The 25,742-nt window shown below is 41.5% G+C and overlaps 2 protein-coding genes and 1 long non-coding RNA gene across 6 annotated transcripts in view; 2 read left to right on the forward strand and 1 right to left on the reverse strand.

Moving 5' to 3' along the window:
* LOC130206856 (cilia- and flagella-associated protein 46-like) overlaps positions 1-25,742 on the forward strand; it is a 233,052-nt gene that overhangs the window by 57,744 nt on the left and 149,566 nt on the right. The gene's annotated exons all lie outside the window — the stretch shown is intronic.
* slc35f3b (solute carrier family 35 member F3b) overlaps positions 1-25,742 on the forward strand; it is a 47,172-nt gene that overhangs the window by 9,164 nt on the left and 12,266 nt on the right. Inside the window, exon 1 of one of the 2 annotated variants that reach the window (XM_056435060.1) lies at positions 18,813-18,991. The exons of the other annotated variant lie outside the window; for it this stretch is intronic. Coding sequence (XP_056291035.1) covers positions 18,916-18,991 — 76 coding nt within the window. The 5' untranslated portion in view covers positions 18,813-18,915. Of the gene's footprint in view, positions 1-18,812; positions 18,992-25,742 lie in introns of those variants that run through there. 2 annotated transcript variants of the gene reach the window in all.
* Positions 16,968-25,339, reverse strand: LOC130206857 (uncharacterized). Its single transcript, XR_008834196.1, has 3 exons — positions 25,183-25,339; positions 18,439-18,693; positions 16,968-17,574 (listed from the first exon to the last, which is right to left on the reverse strand). It is a non-coding gene; the product is annotated as an uncharacterized LOC130206857 (long non-coding RNA).

Consider the following 25,742-nt stretch of genomic DNA (forward strand, 5'->3'; position numbering starts at 1 on the left):
CTCCATTTCTCATTCCATCTCACAGATTATCGGTGAGCTTGGAGGAATATCACTAATGACTGTGAGAGTAGAAGCAGTTGAAGCTATAAGCGAGAGCATCCGACCATCCTCTGCTTCATCTCTGCATGTAGAGATCCATAAATAGTGAACAATAGCACAGAGAACTCCTCACGTGATGGTTTCCCTGTGTCCTGACTGAAGTAGATCTGTGGTGCTTTAAAGTCTCGATGCGCTATGTTACGAACTGTTCACGATGATGAGGAGGGCATGACTTAAAAGATATGTTGTGTTCCTTCTCTCAAGTACTATTTAAAAGCTTCAGTCAGGAAAATATTTTTGAACAAACACTTACTTTATCTTTGCAAACAACTCAAAAGTTAAAGTGAATTCTAGGTTTTCATGCTTTAATAGATTCTATTTTAAAGGATAAATGGCTGGTAATGAGCAATTCATATGACAGTAAAAATGGAAATACTTTTCCCAAAGAGCAAGGCCATCAAATTACTGGCTGTGTCTGATCAATAGTCCAAACATATTTCATTTACATTTAAGAGAATAAAAGACATGAGCAGCAAATGATCACATTTGAAAAGCTGGAAAGAAAGTTCAGCATTTGTAATAATTATTTTTATTATCAATTAATCTATCAGTTTCTTTCTTGAATTATTGGTTATTAAATGGGTATTTAGATTTCCTGAATCGACATGTTCAAATGTTGCAGAGTCCAACAAGAGTCACGCTAGCAGCTCCATGAGGCTGTACTTGAGCTAAATGCTAACGTCTGCATGCTAACCAGTGGTGATGCCACCAACATGTCATCATGCACACATTAGATCATCAATTGCAAATTAGTAAAACAAAATGTATCAGTTATCAAATGTATTGCTACTGATTGACTGACCACTGAGGGTTATTACTGATAATTACTGATTATCTGACTGACTACTTGACTAAATGGTTCAGCTCCACTTGACTTAGAGATCATTAATTGATTATTAAAACAGTTCAAGATACATTTTCTTTCAGTCATGCACAGATTAATCGTTCTATTATATAAAACAAGAATTACTCTGTTCTTCTGAAGAGAATGAAACATTTCTGTAACGTTTTCTTTCACGCAAAGTTTTGTTTTATTATTCCAGTTTCTTCATTCAGCTGAAGAAGAAGGATAATAAAGTCTAGAATATCTTCTTTTAAGTCCTAAAGGTCTGTGATGTGGCTACAGTTAGCCCGTGAGAGCTGTGGGAGCCAAGGGAGCGTCTTCCCCATGCATGTCACTATACGTCATTATTATAACTCCCAGCCCTCAGTGTACAAAGGATTCATTGTGAAGTCGGGAAATCAGGCAATTAAGGGAGCTGTGGACATGGATGAGAGCCGACAGTCAATGGGGGAGTGCCGAAGGAGCCAGGAAAGCTTGAACCTCCTCTCCCCCTGAGGGAGCTGACTGGTCCACATCCCTCAGCCCACTGCGTGCACAGAACAACCACTTCATCACAACGCTTATTCAAATCAAGCCAATGCACACGCCTCCTTTTGCCCAACTATGCACAATCCCTCCCTGCTTAAAGGTTAGCAGTCTGACAGAACTGTTTATGATTGGAAATTGTGTCAAGCATCATAAAAGCTTTGATTGTGTGTGTTTTCTCTCCACTGCCAATATATTAGTATAATTAATTCGTTTTCAACAGGTTATTGAGTTAATTAGACTCTGGTGTAAATAAGAATTGTAAGTTTCTTTATGCTCTCAGCTTTAAAAAGCTAATTTTCCTTTCGTGCAAATATTCTCAAACAAAGCCAATAACACCCTCAGATGTAGAGCATTCCCTTTCAACACTGAATTCAGGGTATGTGGAACAGGTTTTAGGCTGTAGGTTTCTCCCCTACACACCAAAGGCTCAGCATACAAGAGGGATATTTGGTAATATCTTTTATTATTCCAGACCGCAGACTGTGTCTCTGCTCTCCACTCTCTCCTCAGTCCCTACTGCTCCTCTATGGAGACACACACACACACACACACACACACATACACCTTGTCTTCAGCTGGGCTGGTTATCAATCGGCCACACGCTGAGGACAATCAGACACCCTGAACCATACCCCCGCTCCACCCACTCTGCAGCCTTAACACCCCCCCCCTGCCATAGTATATTACTGCGGAGAATGGAGCATGATTTTAGGTGACATTTGTCACCCATGTTGCTCACTCAACATTCATGATGAGGAGACGTCCCTAAAATGAGAAGCAGCCTGACTGGAATAATAAATGGATTTATTTTTGGTAATTCGATCACCAGCGTAACAAGAAAAACTATCTCCCCCACAAACCCTAACACAGGAAAAGCACAAAGCTGTTCATTTACAGCCTTGGGAAGGCAAGGGCATCCATCACGGTCTATTTTTGTCCAACACGGATGGCTCACTTTTAGCCTGGGTGCTCTCGCTGAGATTGAACCGCAGATTTGGAGATGGAGAAGAGGAAGAGTGAACATTTAACTACTTACGCACACACACACACACACACACACACACACACACACACACACACACACACACACACACACACACACACACACACACACACACACACACACACACACACACACACACACACACACACACACACACACACACACACCTGCTCCTGGCTGTTTGAAGGGCCTGGAAACACCTGCTGCTGTAAATGGATGGAAAGATGAGGTCTCTAGTGATCAGAAACCGGTTGGATAAGGGTTGAATGTGCCCCGGCTGGACTCTGCATCCAAACTGAACACTTCAGACAAAAATGGACAGATCTGCAGCTTGATACAGGGCAAGTTTACTTTCTTATTTCTATTCGACGTCAATAAACACCAGCCCTCCCTCGTGAGAAAGACTATTGTTACTGCAGCTACTGCCAACTGTATGTAACCACTAGTTTGTTTTCTGGTGTTTCAACCTATTCCCTAGCTTTTCATTATTTACCACAAAAAAGCAGTCCTATGCTGAGTTCCTGTCAGTCTGCCAGCCTCAATTGTGTTCAAGCAAAATTATTCATATCACCACATCTCTGATTATTTTAAAAGCATTCAGGAAACAGTGCAGATGTAGTAGGTTGAGTAGCAGCAGCTGGACCATCAGGGCTTCAGGCGAGGTCTTACATTGACTCTGTGTTGAGGTGTATTACAATGGCTGACAGTGTCAACATTGTCTACCTGTTTTAACTGAATTATTACTATGTTAAAACATTCATGTGCAGACAAGGCTACATTTTCTTTACTTTTTAGGAAACAGTCGGTTTGAGTGACAGTGACATCATGACGTCAGTGTAGCAGTGATCTGGACATGAGGAGTGAATCGTACCAGCCTGATCCAAAATTCATCAGAGTACAGCAACTTCAGCACAATAAGTAACGGTTCCATGCAAAGTGGTACAGTCAGTTGGCTGTATCATAGCCCTACATTGAAAAAGGTACTTTGTTTTGAGTGTCAAAGCATCAAAACCACCACTCTGAAATAAAATGACCCAGACTTCGACTTAAATGTTTTTAGTAATTGGAAAAATGCCATTGAAAGCTTTAATCGCCATCAAGCGAGTAAAGCGCGCCCTCATGCTGTAACAACAAATGCATTGGAGGCAGTGTCCCTATCAATGCTGAGATCAAACCTACGCCCTTGGGTCCCATGATGCTGACAAGGAGACGGTGAGATTGTTTTAGCTGGAGGAGCGAATGAGAAGTGGCAACAGGTCAATGTTAGAGGTTTGATCCCCTGTGTGGCCAGACGTGTTGAAGCATCCTTCAGAAACATGCTCACTCTTTCTGCAACCCTTCTTTCAGCAGTAACATACTAGCTAACCAGATGCAACATCCAAACTAGGAAGGAGTGAAAAAGAAAATGTCCTGCCTGAGGGATCAATACAAGTATCATATATTCAGGGTCGAAAAATAAATTCAGCCGAGCCTTGTTGAAATTCATATTGCCGATTGCTATTTGTGTTAATGAAACTGCCTGAATGTAATATAACCTGCAATGCACCAGGACATGAAAGCTGCATCATACTGTGATACATTCAGACACATCCCTGTGTATGTCTCAGACAATATATATATATATACAATGTCATTCTGTTTTAGTTTACTCACCCTGACAAATATAGGGGAAAGGCAAATATCTGTATCAACAACCTCACCCACGTAGAGGCCAACTAGCAATAAATGGATGCTAACAATGATGGTCTGTGTAGCCACAGCTTACTTTACTTACTTATCTGTGCAGGGCTCCAGACTGAGACTAACATGTGTAACATTTGATAAACGGTAACATTGCTCAGCTGATTGAGGAAAGCCTTTAAAAATAAATACTACTAATTGTATTCAACCTAAAATGGCTCAAATTTATTGCATTATTTAACATTTTTTTATTAAATTATTTCCCATGGCAAGTGTCTAATTTTGTAAACAAAATATTTTTCAAATCAAATAGACATGGCTGTGAAGAGTGGCTTTTTCAGATCACTCTGGAGTCACTGTAACATTTAGTCACCTCACTATAAAGGATGTTGACAGGATTTTGACAACATGTGAGCAAGAGGCTCACAGTGTGACAGAGCTCTTAAAACGTGCTTAGAAAAGACAGGAGAGGAGAACATGAGAAGTGATCACACAGAGCCGCCATGGTTTTTTGCTACTATTTTTCAGCACGGATGTGTGCTTCTAAATGTCTGTTTTAATGCAAGTGTACTGTGCAGGTGTGTTTGTGGGTCACATCATCACCTTTATTTACTGCTGTCCCAATTTATTCTCCATTGCTGGGCTATTTTTTGATCTCCTGGTCACTTTTTACCCAAACCCTGAGCAAGTGTTTTTGTGTCAGATTACAAGTGGTCACAGTGTCCCCTGCAGGCACAATGGAGGTTCTGCAGCATCAAGATGGTTTGTGTGGTTATCTCATATTCCTATTTTCATTCGGATCATACATCTGTCAACACACAGATACATAATATGTACATGATATATATTATTTGTTACACATTTCGATGCTATATGTTTGAATTACTTGGTTTACTTGTCATACCTGAAACAAAATGCCTCATGCAACAGCCTACTTTCTTTACAATAAGAATTATTCTATGGCAGAATTAAAGAAAAAACAATGACATTAGAAAATATGTTAGAATTTCATGTACACACTTTTCAGGCTCAGGTAATATCCACTTATAAATGTGCAGTGGCTGAGAGAAGCTTTTAGAAATGCCACACCATAATTACAGAAATTTAGAACAATTTGAATAAGGTTAAGCACAGCTAAGTGCAGTTTAAAAAAAGAAACACTTTAGAAAAAAATAGTTGGGTGGATTTTATTTTTTCGTTTGAGAACCAGGGACAGCTCCGGATAAATAAATAAAAAGTATTTAAATTGAACAACGGGCAGGTGCAAAATCAATACCAAATGTATTAAACAGTACATTAAATACATTATTTATATACATTACATACATTCTAAACTTGAACTGAAGTTGTTATTTAAGCTATTTACCTGCCATGTAAATTGTAAAACATAAAATAGTCATACTGTAGCTTGCCAACAGAGGGAGCCAGCGACCTTCATGGGAGAGACACAAAACATTTCTCTGTGTGCGTGAATGACCTCCTGAACGGTTTGATCCCTGGACAAGCTGAATTAAACTGGGTGAGCAAAGGGATTGTACCGGTCAGCATTCAGGTACGAATGTGTGTAACTGTGTGAGTACCGTTGTGTTTCTTCCATTAAAATGTTCCTTTGCATCAGGTAGCGGCCAGAATCCTGCTTGTCTCAGTGAAAGCATCTCTGCCCACACGCCCCTCAGCACAGGGTCCTATTCCGGACCACAGCCTTCAGGCCTGCCTGCACATCTGGACCCCACAATAAACTTTTACCCATGCGGTGGCTCTGAAACAACCTTAATTGGAAAATAGAAATGTGCTGCCGGGGGTTCATTCCTCAAGTGGGATGTCCATTTAATGGAGACTCACTCCTGATTAGGCGTGGCGATTGTAATGGCTTTCACTTGGTATTACAACGTGACAGCATCTACAAGATGCTGCTGGACTTTATTAGTTATAATTAAGAGGAAGTCCCCTATTACTTTATTATACGTTCAGTCTTCCTCCTGGGCAGTTATGTGTTGTGTGAGTGAGGTTACAAGCTCCCTGACTCTATTACTCTTCTTCTCTTTAACAACTTCCCAGTCAGACATTTTATTTGTGTTGGTGTCAGCGAACATATCTGGAAGAGTATGTTATGGAGAGTTGAAACAATCCAACATGTTGTACATTTACTGGTGCCAACTTCTCTCATGTGAATATTATAAATATATAACCTGAGCTTTTATTATTATTTTATGATATTTTTTTAGGGATATTTCATAGACCAAATGAGTGAAGGATTACTTGAATCATTCATTTAAAAAACAGTTAGTTACAACCCTAAAGTAATCTATGTGTACGGATGACATTCAGCTATTTTCTAATCTTGTATGTAGCCTCTTCCGACTGACAACAAAGACATAAACATATAGTTTATTATTATTGTTTACGGTTTCTTTGACGGCAAAATGGTTTATTTATTTTTCTGTTTATCATGCACTGCCAACATCTGAGGACAATAACATCTCTAGGGCTAGAAAGCCCCATAGGGGAGACTATCAACATTTATAACATCCCATTAAATATATTTTAATGCTGCTCTTGTCATGGAGTGAATTTATTTTACAATAATGAACACAGGGATTAATTTACCCCCAGACAACAGGGGGGTGCTTTGCAAAAGACACATGAACAAACCTTGTGGTGAGTGACTTTAATTTGGAAACATCCGCCTACATTACGCATTAATGATCCACTATTATGATTATTGCAGTTAAGGTATCAGTCACAATAACGCAGATTTGTTTATAGTGTAAGCTTACACACGTGAATGAAAGATCAATGAAAGTGTGGACCACCATGTAGCTCTGTCATGTAACTAAAATGGGCTCCTACATCTCAGGGGAACCTGCCAAGGCCATAAATCCAATAAACTGCAATTGGATGCAGCACCTTGACAGCCGCCTGCCTCAACAGATGAAGGAAGCTGTAGGGAGAGGGAAAGTTAATTGGACTTGACCTTTCTGGTACTTGAAGAAGACTGTTATTTAGTACTCCATGTCACCTACCCCCTTACCCGTTCTCCCGGTTGGGGAGTTATTAAGTGTGAGGGCAGCGAGACAGACTCTTCAGTTCCGTAATGAACCCTCACTTCTTGTGTTTACAGCCCCGCTACATGTTCCCCATGCTGAGCAGCAGCCACAAGTGACCTGGACTGGAACAGTGGAGTCAGACATGCTTCAGAGAAGATTACAACTTCACCTGTTATTGTTATTATTTATTTATTTCAGAAAGAAGCAAACACTAAAATGCTCTTTTTTGGTTTACTGAAAAGAGAATGCACCATTAAAATTCATAGTTATATTAAAATGAATTAGCCCATTTACATTTGTGTATATAACCTCATCTGCTTCACTACAGTGGAACTTGCAATCACAGCGGGAGTCCTTTTCAGTCAGCACATGTCAAAACCCAAAACGACTCTGCCTTTCCCAAAACAAGTCCGGCTCTTCAAGCACCCACATTCCGTGATCACCGAAGGCACAAGAATACCATGTCTGTATTTATGGGTGGATGATGAGATGTTTATCTGGAGAAGGGAATATGTGTATCCTGCTTGATGCACTAGAGAAAAAGTCAGAGAATTTCCAACGAGAAATAGTCGATGAGAAAATGACGGACTTCTCACTTTATCTATTTATACCTCAGTAAACATCATAAACATGAGTTTATGGTCTCAATCTTTAGTTTCAAGTCTTCTTCAACACAACATGATGTTCATTGAGTAAATTATGGTTCCATTTAGAGTAAATAGACGCTTTAGGGAGTGGCTTGTGATTGACAGATCGCTACTACAGTGTTGTCCGGTCTGGGACTTGTCTGGGTTTTTGTTTTACAACTTTAACCCTTTCACAGCTTCCTGTTCATGAATGTTAATTGTAAGCTTTTGCTGTTATTCAGCGTTAAGTTGTACTTCGCTCCATCTTCATTAGTCCCCTCATGTTGCAAAATATAATATATTCTGAACTCGAGGCCTCCAAACTGTAGTCTACAACCTAATATTCAACATCACATGTGACAAAGTGCACGTCTCATACACAGTATATGAGTCTATCCCATTGACGATTCCCAAGAAATGTACAATGTCAGCATCATGGTGATACAAGGAGAAAGATCTTGGGATCATCAAAGTCTGTGGATTCTATCCTCTGGGGAATATGAATGTGTTTAAAATCAGGAGCAGGCATTTTATTGGATATGAAATGGTAATAACACATATGTTAATGTTTTGGCAAAGAGGCAACTGCTACAGCGCAGACTGTCTGTAGCAAAAAGCTGCTGTACACAAAAAAAGTGGGGCCTGTTCACTCACATGGGCACTATTGGTTCATTTAGAACAGACTGCAATGCATCATTTACCCTTACACACACCTTGTAGCACTCCGAGTCAATCATCTTCCACATTCAAATGCTCCGTGCAGTCTGACTGGCAGCTGAAGCACTCTTATATCTAATCAATAGAAAAGATTTCAGATTACCTCATTTTCCTCCTTCCCATCTGGCTCTGGGTAACAGTAAACAGCTGATTTGTAAATGTGGAAGGAGTGAATATGTATCAGATAGATGGAATGATCAAGGATGTGTCTCTGGACGAAGTTGGTGTTCGAAATATAGGATTGGTTCAGTGATTGGGTAACACTGGGCACCTGTGGCTATATGTACAGTAGGTGTGGGTACCTTCAGGACCAGCATGCACCGGGGTTGCCTATGGTTTTTTACCAGCGCACTAGAGGCAGTGTCAACATTTTGTTTGTTTTTTGTGTTTGTTTAGTAAATAAATTATAATTATAATGGAATACGGAAATGGACATTACTTTCTTTTGGCTGCGTCAACTCCAAAACTCATGGTGCGTCAGTGGCAATTTGATTTATAGTTTTTATTTGATTTATTGGCCAAATGGCCACTAAACAAAGGAAAACACCATAGGCCACCCCGGTGCATGCTGGTCCTGTGCCTACCCACACCTACATATAACCACAGGTGCCCAGTGTTACCCAATCACTGAACCAATCCTATATTTAAATATATTTAAACAACAATCACAATGAATTAAACTAAACTAAAAATATGATGAGAAAATACTCTTCTAACATATCAAAATATAACCTAAATAAGCAATGAATAATCAATATTACTTCACAATAAAACTAAATACAAATGTCAAAATAAATAGCTCCAACATTAGGAGTGCACATTCTTGCACACAGTCGGTGTCTTATGTTGTTTTTCTTTTCTTCAATATTGTTATCCATGAAACATAACTTTCCCTCGAGCACCACGTTTTCACGTTTCCAGATGAGATGGATTGTGAAAACAATACATACGAGATACAAAGGATGCTTTTGACTTTAGTGATCCTCTAACATTTTCGGTTAGCGCCAACACAAGGTTCAATTCAATTCAGTTTATTTGTATAGCCCAATTTCACAAATTACAAATTTGTCTCGGAGTGCTTTACAATCTGTACACATAGACATCCCTGCCCCAAAACCTCACATCGGACCAGGAAAAACTCCCAAATAACCCTTCAGGGGGAAAAAAAGGGAAGAAACCTGGAGGAGAGCAACAGAGGAGGATCCCTCTCCTAGGATGGACAGATGCAATAGATGTAATGTGTACAGAAGGACAGATTTAGAGTTAAAATACATTCAATGAATATGACAGAGTGTATGAATAGTTCATAGTAGGCATATTCCACGATGGAGACCTCCACGATCCATCAGGCAGATGGCGGTGGGGAGGAGGAGGGCGCGGAGTCTCAACAGGACAGTGGCGTAGTCATGAGCAGGAATTCCACGACCCAGACGATCCATCAGGCAGATAGGATCTATGCCGTCTCATAGGGTCCGATGACCCCATGAGACGTAAAGTCAAAAGGACTTCCGGAGAGAAAGCAGAGTTAGTAACGTGTGATTGAGAGATGAAAATTCATCCTTAAGGAGAGAAAAAAGAGGAGATAGGTACACAGTGCATCCTAAAACGACGCCCGGCAGCTATAAGCCTATAGCAGCATATCAAGGGGCTGGACCAGGGCAAACCTGATTCAGCCCTAACTATAAGCTCTGTCAAAGAGGAAGGTCTTAAGTCTACTCTTAAACGAGGTGACTGTGTCTGCCTCCCGGACTGAAATTGGAAGCTGGTTCCATAAAAGAGGAGCTTGATAACCAAAGGCTCTGGCTCCCATTCTACTTTTTAAGACTCTAGGAACTACAAGTAGTCCCGCATTTAGTGAGCGTAGCTCTCTAGTGGGGCAATATGGTACGACAAGCTCCTTAAGATATGATGGAGCATCACCAATCAAGGCTTTGTAGGTTAAGAGAAGAATTTTAAAAGTGATTCTTGATTTTACTGGGAGCCAGTGCAGAGCAGCTAGTGCAGGAGTGATGTGATCTCTTTTCTTAGTTTTAGTGAGAACACGAGCTGCAGCATTCTGGATCAACTGGAGGGACCTAAGAGATTTATTAGAGCAGCCTGCTAATAAGGAGTTGCAGTAATCCAGTCTCAAGTAACGAACGTGAACCAATTTTTCTGCATCTTTTGAGACAAGATGTGCCTGATTTTGAAATATTACGTAGATGAAAGAATGCAGTCCTTGAGATGTTCTTTACGTGGGAGTTAAAGGACAAGTCCCGATCAAAGATAACGCCAAGATTCTTTACAGTGGTGTTGGATGCCAGGGCAATGCCGTCTACAGAATCCACATCACCAGATAATTGATCTCTGAGGTGCTCAGGGCCGATTAAAATTACTTCGGTTTTGTCTGAGTTTAACATCAAGAAGTTGCAGGTCATCCATGTTTTTATGTCTTTAAGACATGCTTGAATTTTACAGAGTTGGTTGCTCTCCTCTGGTTTTATCGATAAATATAGTTGAGTGTCATCTGCATAACAATGAAAGTTTATGGAGTGTTTCCTGATAATATTGCCCAAAGGAAGCATGTATAAGGTAAATAAAATTGGTCCAAGCACAGAACCTTGTGGAACTCCGTGATTAACGTTGGTGGTTATCGAGGCGTCATCGTTTACAAATACAAACTGAGATCGATCTGATAAATAGGATTTAAACCAAATTAGTGCCGTGCCTGAAATGCCAATCGACTGCTCCAGTCTCTGTAACAGGATGTCATGGTCAATGGTGTCGAATGCAGCACTAAGGTCTAACAAGACCAGGACAGAGAGGAGTCCTTTATCTGCTGCCATTAAGAGGTCATTTGTAATTTTCACCAGTGCCGTCTCGGTGCTGTGGTGTTTTCTAAATCCTGATTGAAATTTCTCAAATAAACTATTATGATGTAGAAAGTCGCACAACTGATTTGCGACCACTTTCTCAAGGATCTTGGAGAGGAAGGGAGGTTAGAGATCGGTCTGTAGTTAGCCAATACCTCTGGATCCAGAGTGGGCTTCTTCAGGAGAGGTTTAATAACAGCCACCTTGAAGGAGTGTGGTACGTGGCCTGTTAGCAGAGACACATTGATAATATCTAATAGAGAGCCGCCAATTAAAGGCAAAACGTCTTTAAGCAGCCTCGTCGGGATGGGGTCCAAGAGACAGGTAGACGTGTTCAAGTAGAAACCGTTGAAAATAATTGGTCACGGTTGATAGGAGAAAAACCTCCAAATATACACCAGGGCATACAGCGGTTTCCAAGGCCATTCCACTTGAGGACAGATTGGCACTGGTTATGGGCAAGAGATTATTAATCTTGTCCCTAATAGTTAAAATCTTTTCATTAAAGAAGTTCATAAAGTCATTACCACTAAGGTTTATAGGAATGCTCGGCTCCACAGAGCTGTGACTCTCTGTCAGCCTGGCTACAGTGCTGAAGAGAAACCTGGGGTTGTTTTATTTTTTCTATTATTGATGAGTAATAGGCTGCTCTGGCATTACGGAGGGCCTTCTTATATGTTTTAAGACTATCTCGCCAAACTAAGCGGGATTCTTCGAGATTAGTTGAACGCCATATGCGTTCAAGCTTTCGTGACGTCTGCTTCAGTTTGCGGGTCTGAGGGTTATACCAGGGAGCAAACCTCCTCTTCCTCACTGTCTTCTTCTTCAGAGGGCTATCGAGTCCAGTGTCATTCTCAGAGAGCCTATGGCACTGTCAACAAGATGATCAATCTGGGACGGACTAAAGTTAGACCAGGAGTCCTCTGTTATATTGAGACGTGGTATCGAATCAAATACAGAAGGAATCGCTTCTTTAAATTTAGCTACAGCACTATCAGTTAGACATCTAGTGTAGAAACTTTTGACTAACGGAGTACACTCCGGTAGTATAAATTCAAAAGTTATGAGGTTGTGGTCTGACAGAAGAGGATTCTGTGGGAAGACGTTCAAATGCTCAATGTCAACGCCATAAGTAAGAACAAGATCAAGCGTGTGGCCAAAGCTGTGAGTGGGTTTCTGTACTCTCTGACAGAAGCCAATCGAGTCCAACAAGGAGATGAATGCAGCACTAAGGCAATCATTATCAACATCCACATGGATATTAAAATCTCCAACAATAATAACTTTATCGGTTTTAAGAACCAAACTTGATATAAATTCTGAGAATTCAGATATAAACTCTGAATATGGACCTGGTGGTACAGAATCACAAATCGAATTGGCTGTAGTGTTTTCCAGGTTGGATGTGAAAGACTAAGAACAAGGCTTTCAAATGAGGTGTAGTGTAATTTTGGTTGAGGATTAATTAATAGGCTCGATTCAAAGATGGCTGCTACTCCACCTCCTCGACCGGTGCCTCGAGGAATGTGAGTATTAATATGACTTGGAGGAGTCGATTCATTCAGGCAGACATATTCTTCATGGCTCAGCCAGGTTTCAGTTAGGCAACATAAATCAATGTGATTATCTGATATTAAATCATTCAGTAACACAGCTTTAGATGACAGAGATCGAATATTTAGGAGACCACATTTAATAGACCTATTTTGTTGCACTGCTGAAATAATTGTGTTAACTTGTATAAGGTTATTGTGTACGACTCCTCTTCTGCTTACTTTTGATTTATTTAATTGAAGTGGCCGTGGGACAGACACAGTCTCTACTCTAAAGTCAAGGGTGGGTAACTGCTCGAATGGAAGAGCAGAGAAGGGTGTTAAACTACAACTCTGCTCCCGGTTCCTGATCTGAACCCTGGGTTGTCATAGATTAAGTCCGTGATCAACTTGGTCATATTCGCAGAAATGAGACGCTCCGTCCAACGTGGGATGAATGCCGCTCTCCTCATCAGATCAGGTTTTCCCAGAAAGTCTTCCAGTTGTCTACGTAGCCCACATTATTCGCTGGGCACCACCCGACAGCCAGCGGTTGAAAGACGACATTCGGCTATACAATTCGTCTGTCTGCAAATTTGGGAGAGGGCCAGAGAAAATTACGGTGTCCGACAACGTCTTGGCATAAGCACACACCGATTCCACATTAATTTTAGTGAGTTCCGAGCGGCGGGCTCGGGCGTCATTACCACCGGCATGTATTACAATCTGACTGTATCTCCGCTTATCCTTAGCCAGCAGCTTCAAACAAGACTCCACGTCGCCCGCTCTGGCCCCCGGGAGGCACACGACTCTAGTCCGTGGCTTCGCTATTTTCACGTTCCTGACTATAGAGCTCCCGATAACCAGGGTGTGTTCCTCAGCGGGTGTGTCGCTGAGCAGGGAAAACTGGTTCAAACGTGAAGTGGTTGGTGCACAGCGGGCTTCTGTGTAGACTTACGACTCCTGCGAACAGTTACCCAACCATCCGGCTGCACGGTTACCGCCGGGCACAGCTAACAGCTGACTGTAGCTCGCGCCGACTACGGGAGAGGGCGGCTAACTAGCATAGCTGTCTGAGCTTCGATAGCGCGGAGCCGTGCATCTAACCCACTTAGACCTGCCTCCAACCTAGCAAATAAACTACACTTGTTGCATGTATCGTTATCATTAAGGGAGGCAGGGGGATAACTATACATGAGACACACTGAGCAAGAGGGAGCGGGAGGGAGAGAAGAAGAAGTCATGCTCGCTGTTGAGCTGGCAACCAAAGCTTACCGGAAGAGTGAGATGATGCGTTCAGGAGGTGTTGAGTAAAATAGCTCAACAACTATTGGGATGACTTGTGAGCATATATTTTCAGATTTTTTAAAAACCAATACGTGACATGAGCAACACAGTGGTAACCTGAACTTGATATAATTGTATATTTGGAATAATAGGACATGGAAGTATATATTAGTTTTATGCTTTGTGTTTCCTATAAAATATCCATATTTCCAATTTCTATCAAAAGTATTTCCCTTAGTTTATGTCCTGATAGCTGAATGGTAATAGCACTAACTGCAATGTCACCGGTTCAATTTCAGCAGGTGTGGTGACCTTTGTTCACCTTGTCATACCTCTCTCTCCCAGTTTCTGCCTTTCTGAACTATCCAATAAAGGGAAATATTTCCTGAGCCATAACAAGCCATGACTGTTTCCCTGGAGAATAACTTCATACACATTTGTTGTGATAGCATTTGTGCTAACAATAAGGGAACATTTTCATAATGTATTACTTTTTTTTAAGCATATAATTTGTCTCCTGCAACATTGAATGCCATTTCCCATAATGTTCCATTTCTAATGTTGGTTGATTCAACCATCAGTAGGAACATAATAGCAGCACTGATTGATGCAGTTTAAGAACATTTGACCTGGAAAGCGACTAATGCAGCACACTCATTATTCAGCATGAATACAAATTCCAGAAAATCATTTCTTTAGAGTGCACTGGTACATCGCTCTGTATAGAGAATAATTATCGCCTCTCAGATCGTCTTCTATCAGTCTCTGGGTAGAAATATGTATTCAAAAGGCTGTGCCGATGCGGCGACTTTTTACACTTCTTTATTGCTCGCGCACGCTTATCCCTATTCATATACAGTATGTGTGTTAGAAAGAGAGAGTTGGCATGTGGCGTCTCAGAGCGTGGACTAGTTTGATCCTCCTCCGTGTTCACAGATAAAAGTCTATGAGTCACTGACTGGGATCTTTTGATGATCTCACCCGCTCCACCTGTTTCCACCCCTCAGTCTTTTCCATCAATGATGTGCACTTCATGTTCACTTCTCGTTGCCATATAAACTGATGATTGACAATATTACTTCCCAGTGAGAGCTGGCAGTTGCAGTGTTGCAGTCTCTCTCTCTCTCTCTCCCGCTCTCTCTCTTTTTGTGTGCATGTGGACCTCCACAACATGTTTGGGGTCATGATCTGGTCGACCTCCCAACACATATTCTGTGTCCCAATGAGCATGTCAGCGCTTTATCTCAGCTCTTTTAACAATAACTAAGCTGAAATGCTGAAATCTCTCAATTCAATGTAATATAATTAAATCCAATTCAGTTCAATTCATTCTAACTTTCCATAAACAATGCGGCCACTGCATTAAAACACAAAAATAAAAGCAACATGTTTAGCATGAAAATGAACATTACAATAACACAACATTACAACTGTAATATAATAATTAATCATTGAGAAATCGTTAAACTCTTTTAAATCTAGGATTATAGAGTTATTTTCTTCTTTTCATTTACACAGTCATTGTTGGACCCATGAAAGAGCCACACGGATAAACACAGGCTTTGTAATGTAGATGTTGTTCCATATTTCAAGTTTTGATAAAAGCATTCTTTAGTAAAACAGAGGATTTAAAAAAAAGAAGCGTTTTTGCGTTTGTGCAGAGTGTTTTTAGCTCTTCCTGTTTTAGTTAGGCAGGGCATGAGTGTGAGCTCGAGTCTAAGCAGTTAATTATTCAGTGCAGCTTCCTTTAGGCATGCTCACGCAGCTGCTTTTACACACACACACACACACACACACACACACACACACACACACACACACACACACACACGCACACACGCGTGCGCGCACACACACATGCACACACACACACACACTGCAGACAGACAGTCAAATGTGTATGTGTTTAAAGACATTGATTCAGGGTCACAAGGACAGCACATGTATCATTTACAGATCAATACTGAGCACTTCAATTTGCAACACTGTCAACATTCTGCTGTCCTCTGATGGATATATCTGTTTGTGTACGATGGCTCCTCAGGTGTAAAACACAAGTGACAAGCAGAATGACATATTACATATTTACAGAGAGGATTTCAGGCACAGTTTTTCTGTTGAACAGCTCTACCACAAAGTGAGTTGGACAGCTCTCAGTTTAAAAGTTTTATGAAACGCAATGTGAAGCTTTAAATTGTCACTTCAGGTTTCAAAACCAATTTCTGTGGTGGTTAGAAAGGCCCAACAGACGAGAGTCAAGAGGCACTCAACAATTTTGAAGAACTTCTTGAATAAGACTGAAAATGCGACCGACTTCAACACTCAGCAGATCCATTTGGACTGTGATGTCTTTGGCAAAGGACATGTAAAGGGTGATGTGTCAGTGAAAGTTATCAGGACTGTGACTTCAGTCAGCTGGGTTTTTGGTTTCAAACTACAGTGGACACTCTGAACACTCAGGTGTGAATGTTGAGTGTGTTGTGGCAGCAGTGAAGTGAAGCACAGCAATAGTAGAGCGTATTTTCAGTTGTAGGACAGAACAAGCTGAACTGGTGCATCTCTAAGTGCATCTCTAATCTGTATGCAGCCCTGAGAGTTATACTAAACATATAGACCAGGTACACAGTAATTCAATCATTGTCATGTTAATCATACTTGCTTTTATTATGGTAATGAAAATATGAGAATCATATTATGAGGTAAATAATTACGATACATTGACTTTAAATTACAATTTAAAATTGCATTATTATTTAGTATGTCCCTGCTGCCTTTCATTCAATAAAAAATATATTATATTATATCATTATACAGCTGAGTTTTGAGTGCAATGCATAAACACGACAACACAAATTAATTCATAGTGAATATTCAATTCAATTCAATTCAATTCAGTTTATTTGTATAGCCCAATTTCACAAATTACAAATTTGTCTCGGAGTGCTTTACAATCTTCATTCATTCATGTGAATAGAAAGACAACTGGGACATTCACATTGCCAAATAAAAAACTCACCCCTTAGCCAAAGAAAATGTCCTTTCAGGAAGCTTGGTTTGGTGATGGACAAACGTCATTGTGCAGATTCGTCCTCTCGTGGAATTTCTCCACAACTCAAATAACTCCCAAGTCAGTGCCTGCATGGTGACCACAGGGGAAGTCGGTCAAATACAACTGTGTTTGAGTTCAGCTCAGATGGAGGTCTGATCTGTCCGAGGAGTCAATGTGCTTTCTATGTTTGAGCTGGTATCAGTCCAGGTGACTGGCAGGATCCTCCCACAAAGCAGATAGTTCATCCTTTAGTTTCAGTGGAAATGTAGATCTGGCTTCCTGGAAATCCAGCTGGGAAGCTCGCCATCTACTGGAATTTTGTTGAAATTGCAGAAGTTATTCACATTTTAGAATTTAAGTTGTTTTGTAGTACAACATATACTAAGCATATATTGACACAATACACATATCAGACAGAAAAGTAGAATTAATAATAATAATAAGCTTAGCCAATATTTGAGTAAGCAATACCATCTTAAACAATAAACATTAAACCTGAGCCTGAGTAAAACTACATTATCTGTGAAAACGCAGTTTCACCAATTGAGTAAACACAACAATGTTGATAGCAGTAACCATAACACATAAGAACACAAATTAGAAAACCATGTCTTTTCTCTTTTAATATGTTGCATATTTCAAAGAAACTTACATTTTAAACATACATTTCCTTTTCGACATTCTTGCTCCCTAATGCGCACTATACGCGCTTTGCGGGCACCAAGTCCTGAGGGGGCACCATAAAATAGGCAACTAAAAAATCATCATAGTAATAATAATTAGAATGCCGATATTATTTCAGTCTAGAAATATTAGGCACCTTTTAGGCATGTATATCACAAAACAGGCAGAACAAGAGATATATTGAATTGCTCCAAAAAAGTGGGTGGGAAAAATATTCAACTAAATGTTCACAACTGTAGGGTCTAAACTCTAAAGAACACAAACAGATGCTGTTCATGAGCATTGAACAAGACTCAGACCTTCAGACATTTTGGGGATTCCAGTATAAAATAAAATTCAACTATCTCTCCACCCACCCACCCACACACAAACACACACACACACACACACACACACACACACACACACACACACACACACACACACACACACACACACACACACACACACACACACACACACACACACACACACACACACAAACACACACCTTGCTGCATCGTGCCCATCACATCTGTTACAGAGTCCGTTTCCGTGCGCGCTGCCCAGGCGGGACCGCAGCGGGGCTCGGGAAGGACAGCCGGGCACAGCTGCCTCGGGACGGGGGGCGGGCGGGAGGGGTGATAGGTGATGCTGATGCTGTATAGGGGGGGAGGACTGATGGATGTGCGACGTTGGCGAATTGCAGCAGTTGCCAAACTGTACGTGAGGAGAGACCAGGCAGGACGCACAGCATGCAGCAGATCTGAGGAGGCAAGGCAAGTGGAGTAAGGGGGTGGGGGGACACGACAGAGGCAGCAGAAAACAAATCACCAAGAGGGAGTTGGATGGATGCGGGGGGACAGAGAGCAGGAGACCGGCTCTAGAAGCAGCAAGGGTCCCATCAAGTGGTCTGGTGTCTGCACCAAATCAGCTTCAGGGATGTAGTCGAAGCGGTTTAGAGCTCAGCCCATCCGAGCTCATCATCATGAAGAAACACTCCGCAAGGGTTGCCCCGCTGTCCGCCTGCAACAGTCCGGTGCTCACCCTCACCACAGTGGAAGGTAGGGGGGCTTCATATCATTCAGACCGTACACTGGGGCTGGTGCCGGCTTTGCGTGCAGCCTGTCATGTCCTTTCACAGAATAATACGTTTAGAAGCATCTTTCTGTTGATTTGATGGGGAGAGGATTCCTGCTGAATGTCTCTCTCTCAATGCTTACTCATTAAAAGCATGACTCAACTTTAGAACATCTTACTGCGAGCGAGCTGAAAACAACGCGGGAGTCAATCAAGCGCGCAACTTACCGTCACATTTGTGATGCAACATGTAAACAATTGGACGTAAGACAGCACCATAATCAATGTTCTGCACAGAAGTCACCGAATGCATCACATCGTTAAACACATTATTTATTTATGAGTTTCTTTCATTGTGTGATGTTGCTGGAAAAACCCGAGATGAAGCCTGAAATAGACTTGCTTTGGTTTACTGTTATTGACGCATCGATGATTGGGGGGGGGGGGGGGGGGTGTTACCCATCCCGGGCTGGTTAACTCTTTGCTAAATGTACTGGTCCATAGGGAGGCTCTTAAGTTGTTATTGCAGCAGGGATTCCCCCTCACACACTCAAAAAAACGATTCAAGCCCTTCTTAGAGGTGACACATTTAAATATTGTTTGATACATTTAAATAAATCAATTTCAAAACGAAGATATTTATATTGAATGGGTGTAACACAAAATGTATGAATACTTTCATTTTTTTGATTTATTTAGGTTACACTCACAAAAACGATTCAAGCCCTTCTTTGAGGTGACACATTTAAATATTGTTTGATACATTTAAATAAATCAATTACAAAAATAGATATTTATATTTAATGGGTGTAACACAAAATGTATGAATACTTTCATTTATTAGATTTATTTAGGTTAGATGGTGTGCATATCAACTCAAAATAAATGTGTTTCATTGAGGACTACCCTTTGCGCATGCGCCAGTTGAAAATCAGTTGTTTGCATGAGGTGAAGACACTTTCAGGGCTGCATGGTGGTGTAGTGGCTAGCACTGTTGCCTCACAGCCAGAGGCTCGTGGGTTCAATTCCCAGTCGGGGCTTTCCTTCTGTGTGGAATTTGCATATTTTGTTCGTTAGTTAGTTTATATTTTGAGTTGGACAAACACAAATTAATTTAATTTAATGAATATCGTTATTTTATTTTAGATGTATTTGATACAAATGAGTTAGACTAACTTAATTACATTTTATTGCACTGATGTGCTAAATTTGAGTTGGAGTTGCATATAATTATTGGATGGAAAACCTGCCAACAATTTAATTGAGTTCATCCAATGAGTCATTTCTTTGAGTGCACTCTCGACCCTCTACCCATCGTGGTGACAAGAGTCACAGCTGTGATGTCAGAACGTCATGTTAGAGCAGATGGGACACAAACCACCAGTAAACATGTTAATGGTCCTTGTAAACTGGTTTTCAGTCTGCCTTTAGTGGCTTCATTATCAGTCTTACATTAGGTCTCCCTAAGTCGCTTTGATCTGCAGGAACACCTTTACAACATTTCTCACTTACATCATTTAGGGACAACTCCTCTCTGACTCTCCTCTGTGTGTGTGTTTGTGTGTGTGTGTGTGTGTGTGTGTGTGTTTGTGTGTGTGCATGCCTGTGTGTGTGTGTTGCTGGATCACCTGTCCTGTCATCTTCAATGTGTATAGTATCATTCACAGCAATGTTCTGCTCAGCCTCATAACAGCAGTGCATTCTTTAATCCGCCCCCCAGCACAGAGGACTAGTGAGTGTCTCAGTGTTTGGCATAAGCACAATAAACACTGCATTAACTGCTCATTTCACAGCATTGTAGTGCTTTGCATCTGAAGTAATCCATATCTCAGATAACTTAAGAAAACATAAGGATCTAAGGGAATGACTAAAAGATGTGTGGATGAAAACACGCATTATTTGGATACACTTGTCTCTGTAACTTTTATGTTTTATAATGGTTAAAACACACTTACACATGTCGTGGTGCAAGAAAGTCGTCCGAAAAGGTTGTGATGACTTACAAAGAAAGTGATTTAATCAGCTAAATGTTACGCTGCAGGGAGCGTCACTTTGTGCAGTGCAGTAAAGTAGTGCGTGAATAAACACTGCTGGCAACCAGTCAACTTGAGACAGCGCACAAAGAAAACGTCATCTCCCAACCTGTCAGTTGACAAGGTGTTTCAAGTGATATTTAATACATTATTACAAAAGTTAATTATGCAGGCAATAGCGTACATAATCTGCTCTGCTGCAGTACTTTTGGGAGTCATAACGTACCCAAAGCTTGCTGACTGAGACTTGTCAGTGAAGCTTCACTCTACATCCTATTGTTTGGGAGTTCACAACAGTTTTACTTCATGATCCATCATTTATGACTCGACAAGCTGTTAGAATGGGAATGAGGAATTCTTCCGCAGTTTCATTTGGACACTGCCGAAATCAAATTAACTAACGATGTGCTGTTTAAACTGTGTTGCATATTCACACACTTTAAGGCATTCTGGATAACCTCAGAGTAATCACCGCTGCTGGGTACCAGATTGTAAGTTTATCAGTGCATATGCCAGCTCAAAATCATGTATTTTCAAAATAGCTGTGACAGTGGGCTGTTATTTGACAAGCTTCTATATTAAGAATTAACACAAGCTATGCTGGGGATAGAGAAAGGATTGTAAGTGTGTGTGTGTGTGTGTTGTGGTTGATACAACATTGTAGATCATTGAAGGGAGTCAAAGCTTTAGGGTTTAGGATGTGAATGTACAGCTCCCCTTTTCAGCAGCTGCTTTGAAGGAGGAGGGAATCGCAGGGGTCCACAGCGGATCAACACACCGAGACTCCGCTGCTTATGTAACTCTGGCTCCAAAACCTCTGTTCCCATCACTAATAACCTGCACCCAAATGTCAAAGAGTTAGTTTTTCAGTGTAGGATCTTCAGTGGTCTCTCTGTTGTCTTCTTCTTTTTGTGTCCAGTTAACATCCACAGTGGCACAGAATATTATTGTGGTGAGGTTTATTTACCTCTTCTTATACGTGCTCTTGTGATGAATCCACCCAACCAACAGCCCATGGTTGATACTTATTGATTTCTCTTAAAATTATGTATATGGGGAATAACTGTGTTGTGTCATCATAGGCAGGGGTAAGAAGTTCATACAAATCCCTTTAATCTCTGTAATTTCATAACGCGCTTGGAAAGAGAACAGGCGTCTTCTCTGAAAACTGATTCAGTGTACATACGTCCACATGGAAGCTGGTCATATTTCATCAGTTGCTTGTATGAGCAAGCTGAACCGTTCTCCAGGGCTCTGAGCATCTTTACCACATGCCGATCGGCTCATAGCAAATTATGACTGTTCACACACAGAAATAGAGGTTTAACTGACTCAATTACTGACTAACTCATTTAACATCGAATTGGATCTTCAGTGTTTCCCAGTGAGATGGGTTATCATGTGATTGTGTGTAGCAGTGAAGCAGTTTTCTTTATTCTGTGTGCTTAAGGTTCTAAAGAGGTTTTGAGAAGTGCAGCAGTGTTAAGTATGCGACTCGCTGCTTTGTGTGGATATGGCTTGAAGTGATGTATGTAAAGTCAGTCGATTCGTCCTGTCTGCCCTGCTCTTTGTGCACATTCATCGTCATCTTCAGAAAACATTTGCACTTAGCAAAAGAGCGGCTGCATTTACCACTGGGCAATGGAGATTACCACTTTGAGACATGAATGATTTTGCACTAAATCCAAAAAAACATACAAATAACATGACTTGTTTCCGTCAAGCGTGCTCACCGAAGACATGAATAGAGACTTGCACCTAAAAGTTGTTTGCATGCGTCCTATTTGTATGCAAATGTGCATTCAGGCCTGAATAGCAAAATTCAGTATGAAAAAACCCGAGTATGGAGATGAAAACAAAGGTCAAACATACGTACATATGTGTTTAAGCTGCATCGGTGGCGTTAGATGATCCCCAGAAGCAGCTATGGATTTGGAAGAATTCTTCTTGAAGCTCCTTACGTATTACTTTAATCCTTTCGATGTAATTGGAGTTGACTTTGAAGGTAGGAGGAGTAATGCTTTAAAATCATTTTAAAAGCAAGGGAAATGGGGCTTTCTTGGTTGATAAGTGTGCAAGGAACACACTGTGACAGGGCTTTTATTTTTTATTGTGAGGCCAAGCTTTTGCTCTGGTACTGTATATGAAATGCAGTGTGTGTGTGTGTGTGTGTGTGTGTGTGTGTGTGTGTGTGTGTGTGTGTGTGTGTAGAAAAGCCACCGGTTTCATTGTAATGAAGGACATTTTGCTGAGTAGATGGATGTTATGTGCTAAATTAATTAATTATATACGTTCATTTGAGTGAACGTGCTGCATATTGCTCATTTGTATTTCATAAAGAAGTGACACTGTCGTAGTGTTTTATCTTTGAGTAAAACCCTCCAAAATCCATTCAGAGGAAGCTCTGAACTCTAATCCTGAATTGAGGGAGTTGATCTCTGCAAGAAACCTTTTGTTTGTTGAGGGTGCAGGACGGCTGCCTATCCTCTCATTTTTAATGCAGCAAGTAGACCAGATGGGATAGTTGTGGTGGACTTGTAAGGCTAATTATTACAATGCTGAAACAACACAATATGTCCACTATCGCTACATCAGTTATGGTAATTGTGACCAACAGCAATCATCAGCAAAAATTACTTCATCTAAATCTTGTTGGACAAACTTTTTCTTTTGATGCCATTAAAAAAAACACATCAGTCCAAAGTCAGTATTGTGTAAGTCAGATAGCATTCCTGTGTTATCAGTGGCCTTGGGGTGCATGGAGGGACTATAAACGCTGTTTGTGCAGACACTCAGTGTGTACACCTGCGGTGGTTGTTTATACTTCAGCAGGGACGCTGTGGCCAATCTTTTAAATATTGATTTTGTCCCGGAAAGAGTTGGGACTCCTGCCAATCTGTTAAACTGTACGTCCATCACCCTCCAGTCACGATTGAAACGGACTGCAATATAGAGGGAGGGATGCTTCAGGACTGTGGGATATACTGTTGGGCGGTGTACCCGCTGCCACATTTGAGTAATTACTATTGCTCTGCTGTAACACACAATGCACACACACACACACACACACACACACACACACACACACACACACACACACACACACACACACACACACACACACACACACACACACACACACACACTAACACATGCCGGCCTGCTTGCACCAGTTTTGTTTTGTATCACTAGCCAATGAGTCATCGGAGGGCTGGACAGGTCAGGGCAGTGAAAAGTTTGCAACTCGGTAAAGGAAGTTGCTCCGTTGTCCTCTAAGGTTGAAGGAGAAACCGGTCGGGAATTAAAGAGAGTAGGATCAGTAACAGTCGTCCCGCCCTTGTCTGCCCTCATGGGTCATGGGCCTCTGTCCCCTCGGCCCATGTGGTCCCACCCATCAGCTGGTTGACGCAGCAGGGCGTGTTTGTGGCCTGACTCTCTGTTGTGTTATCGAGCAGACAGTCTTGTCGGATGAGCCTGCGCTGGTGAGTTGAAAGGCCTCCGACTGTCAGCTCGGCCGGACCAAGCTGCCACAGCCAAGTATCACAGACTCCACTGTCTGTCAGACTCAGAGACTCCACAGACAGTGACTGCTGCCTGTCTGTCTCCTGCCGCCCCGTCTGACCTGACGTGATACAACTACAATCTTTTTGTCATGTGACTTTTCACGTTTGTAGCTTGTTTAAACACCCATACATGTACTTAAACATCATGGCTCAGACTTTGACATGTCAGAACTGAAAAACCTAGTTGGGCAACATGGGATTGAAGGATTCCTTTTTATTAAGAGTACGGATGCAATGATTGATGTTGTGTTTTGCATTTATATCCTACATTTGTGCATAGATGTGCAAAGATGTACAAATCTAGATTATTACACCTAAAGTTAAACTTAACATTGATGTTATGTACATGGTATAATGTTTGATTATGAGCATGACAGAACGAGTAAGTTGCACCAGTCAATTCATATTCATCACCAAGCAGAGAGCCAGGAGACAGTAAGACAAGGATAAGAGTTCCTCTGAAGGGTGTTCTGGTGATTGATCTGTTTACCCTCTTGAATCACTGAGGCAGAGCGCTGCAGAGCACTCCTGCTCCCATGGAGATGTCGCCGCACACACAAACAGACAAACCACTCTTACCCCGGTGTCTCCAACTGGAGGTCCCAGAGAAGTAGTCCCGACAGTTTTCTGGTGAACCAACACACGCCTGACGCTATCGCCAGAGCTCCCTGCGATGATCTCTGCTCGTGCTCTGCGAGTCGCAGGGCGGCAGAGAGAGTGGCCCGTTCAGGGCGCTGCAGAGGGACAGAGCTGGACTTTCTTGGCCTGTCATGGCCAGGCTTTGTGAAGTGTGAGAAAAGGCAGCCAGGCAGTGCTCTGCTCTGCTGGCACGTTTGGGATTTGCAGCTATTAGCAGGAGAGATCTGCACTGCAGAGTCTGCACGGGGAGGGAGGAGAGCGTGAGTGTGAGTGAGGCTGGTCAGGAAGCAGGGAGGCATGGGAGTATGCACTGAAATGGGAGATAAACTGGAAAACTGGCCAGATAAATCCCTAAACACCAATCGGTGCTAAAGCACTAGAGGCAGACACATGAGCAAATACAGATTGATTTACTGTGCCTTTATCTGTAAATGCACTAATTTTTCAACAGATTTACATACATGTGAAGAAATGTCACACAGAACAAGTGGATTTTCTTA

Source organism: Pseudoliparis swirei, chromosome 17 (genome assembly GCF_029220125.1).
Source record: "Pseudoliparis swirei isolate HS2019 ecotype Mariana Trench chromosome 17, NWPU_hadal_v1, whole genome shotgun sequence".
Classification (NCBI taxonomy): Eukaryota; Metazoa; Chordata; class Actinopteri; order Perciformes; family Liparidae; genus Pseudoliparis; species Pseudoliparis swirei.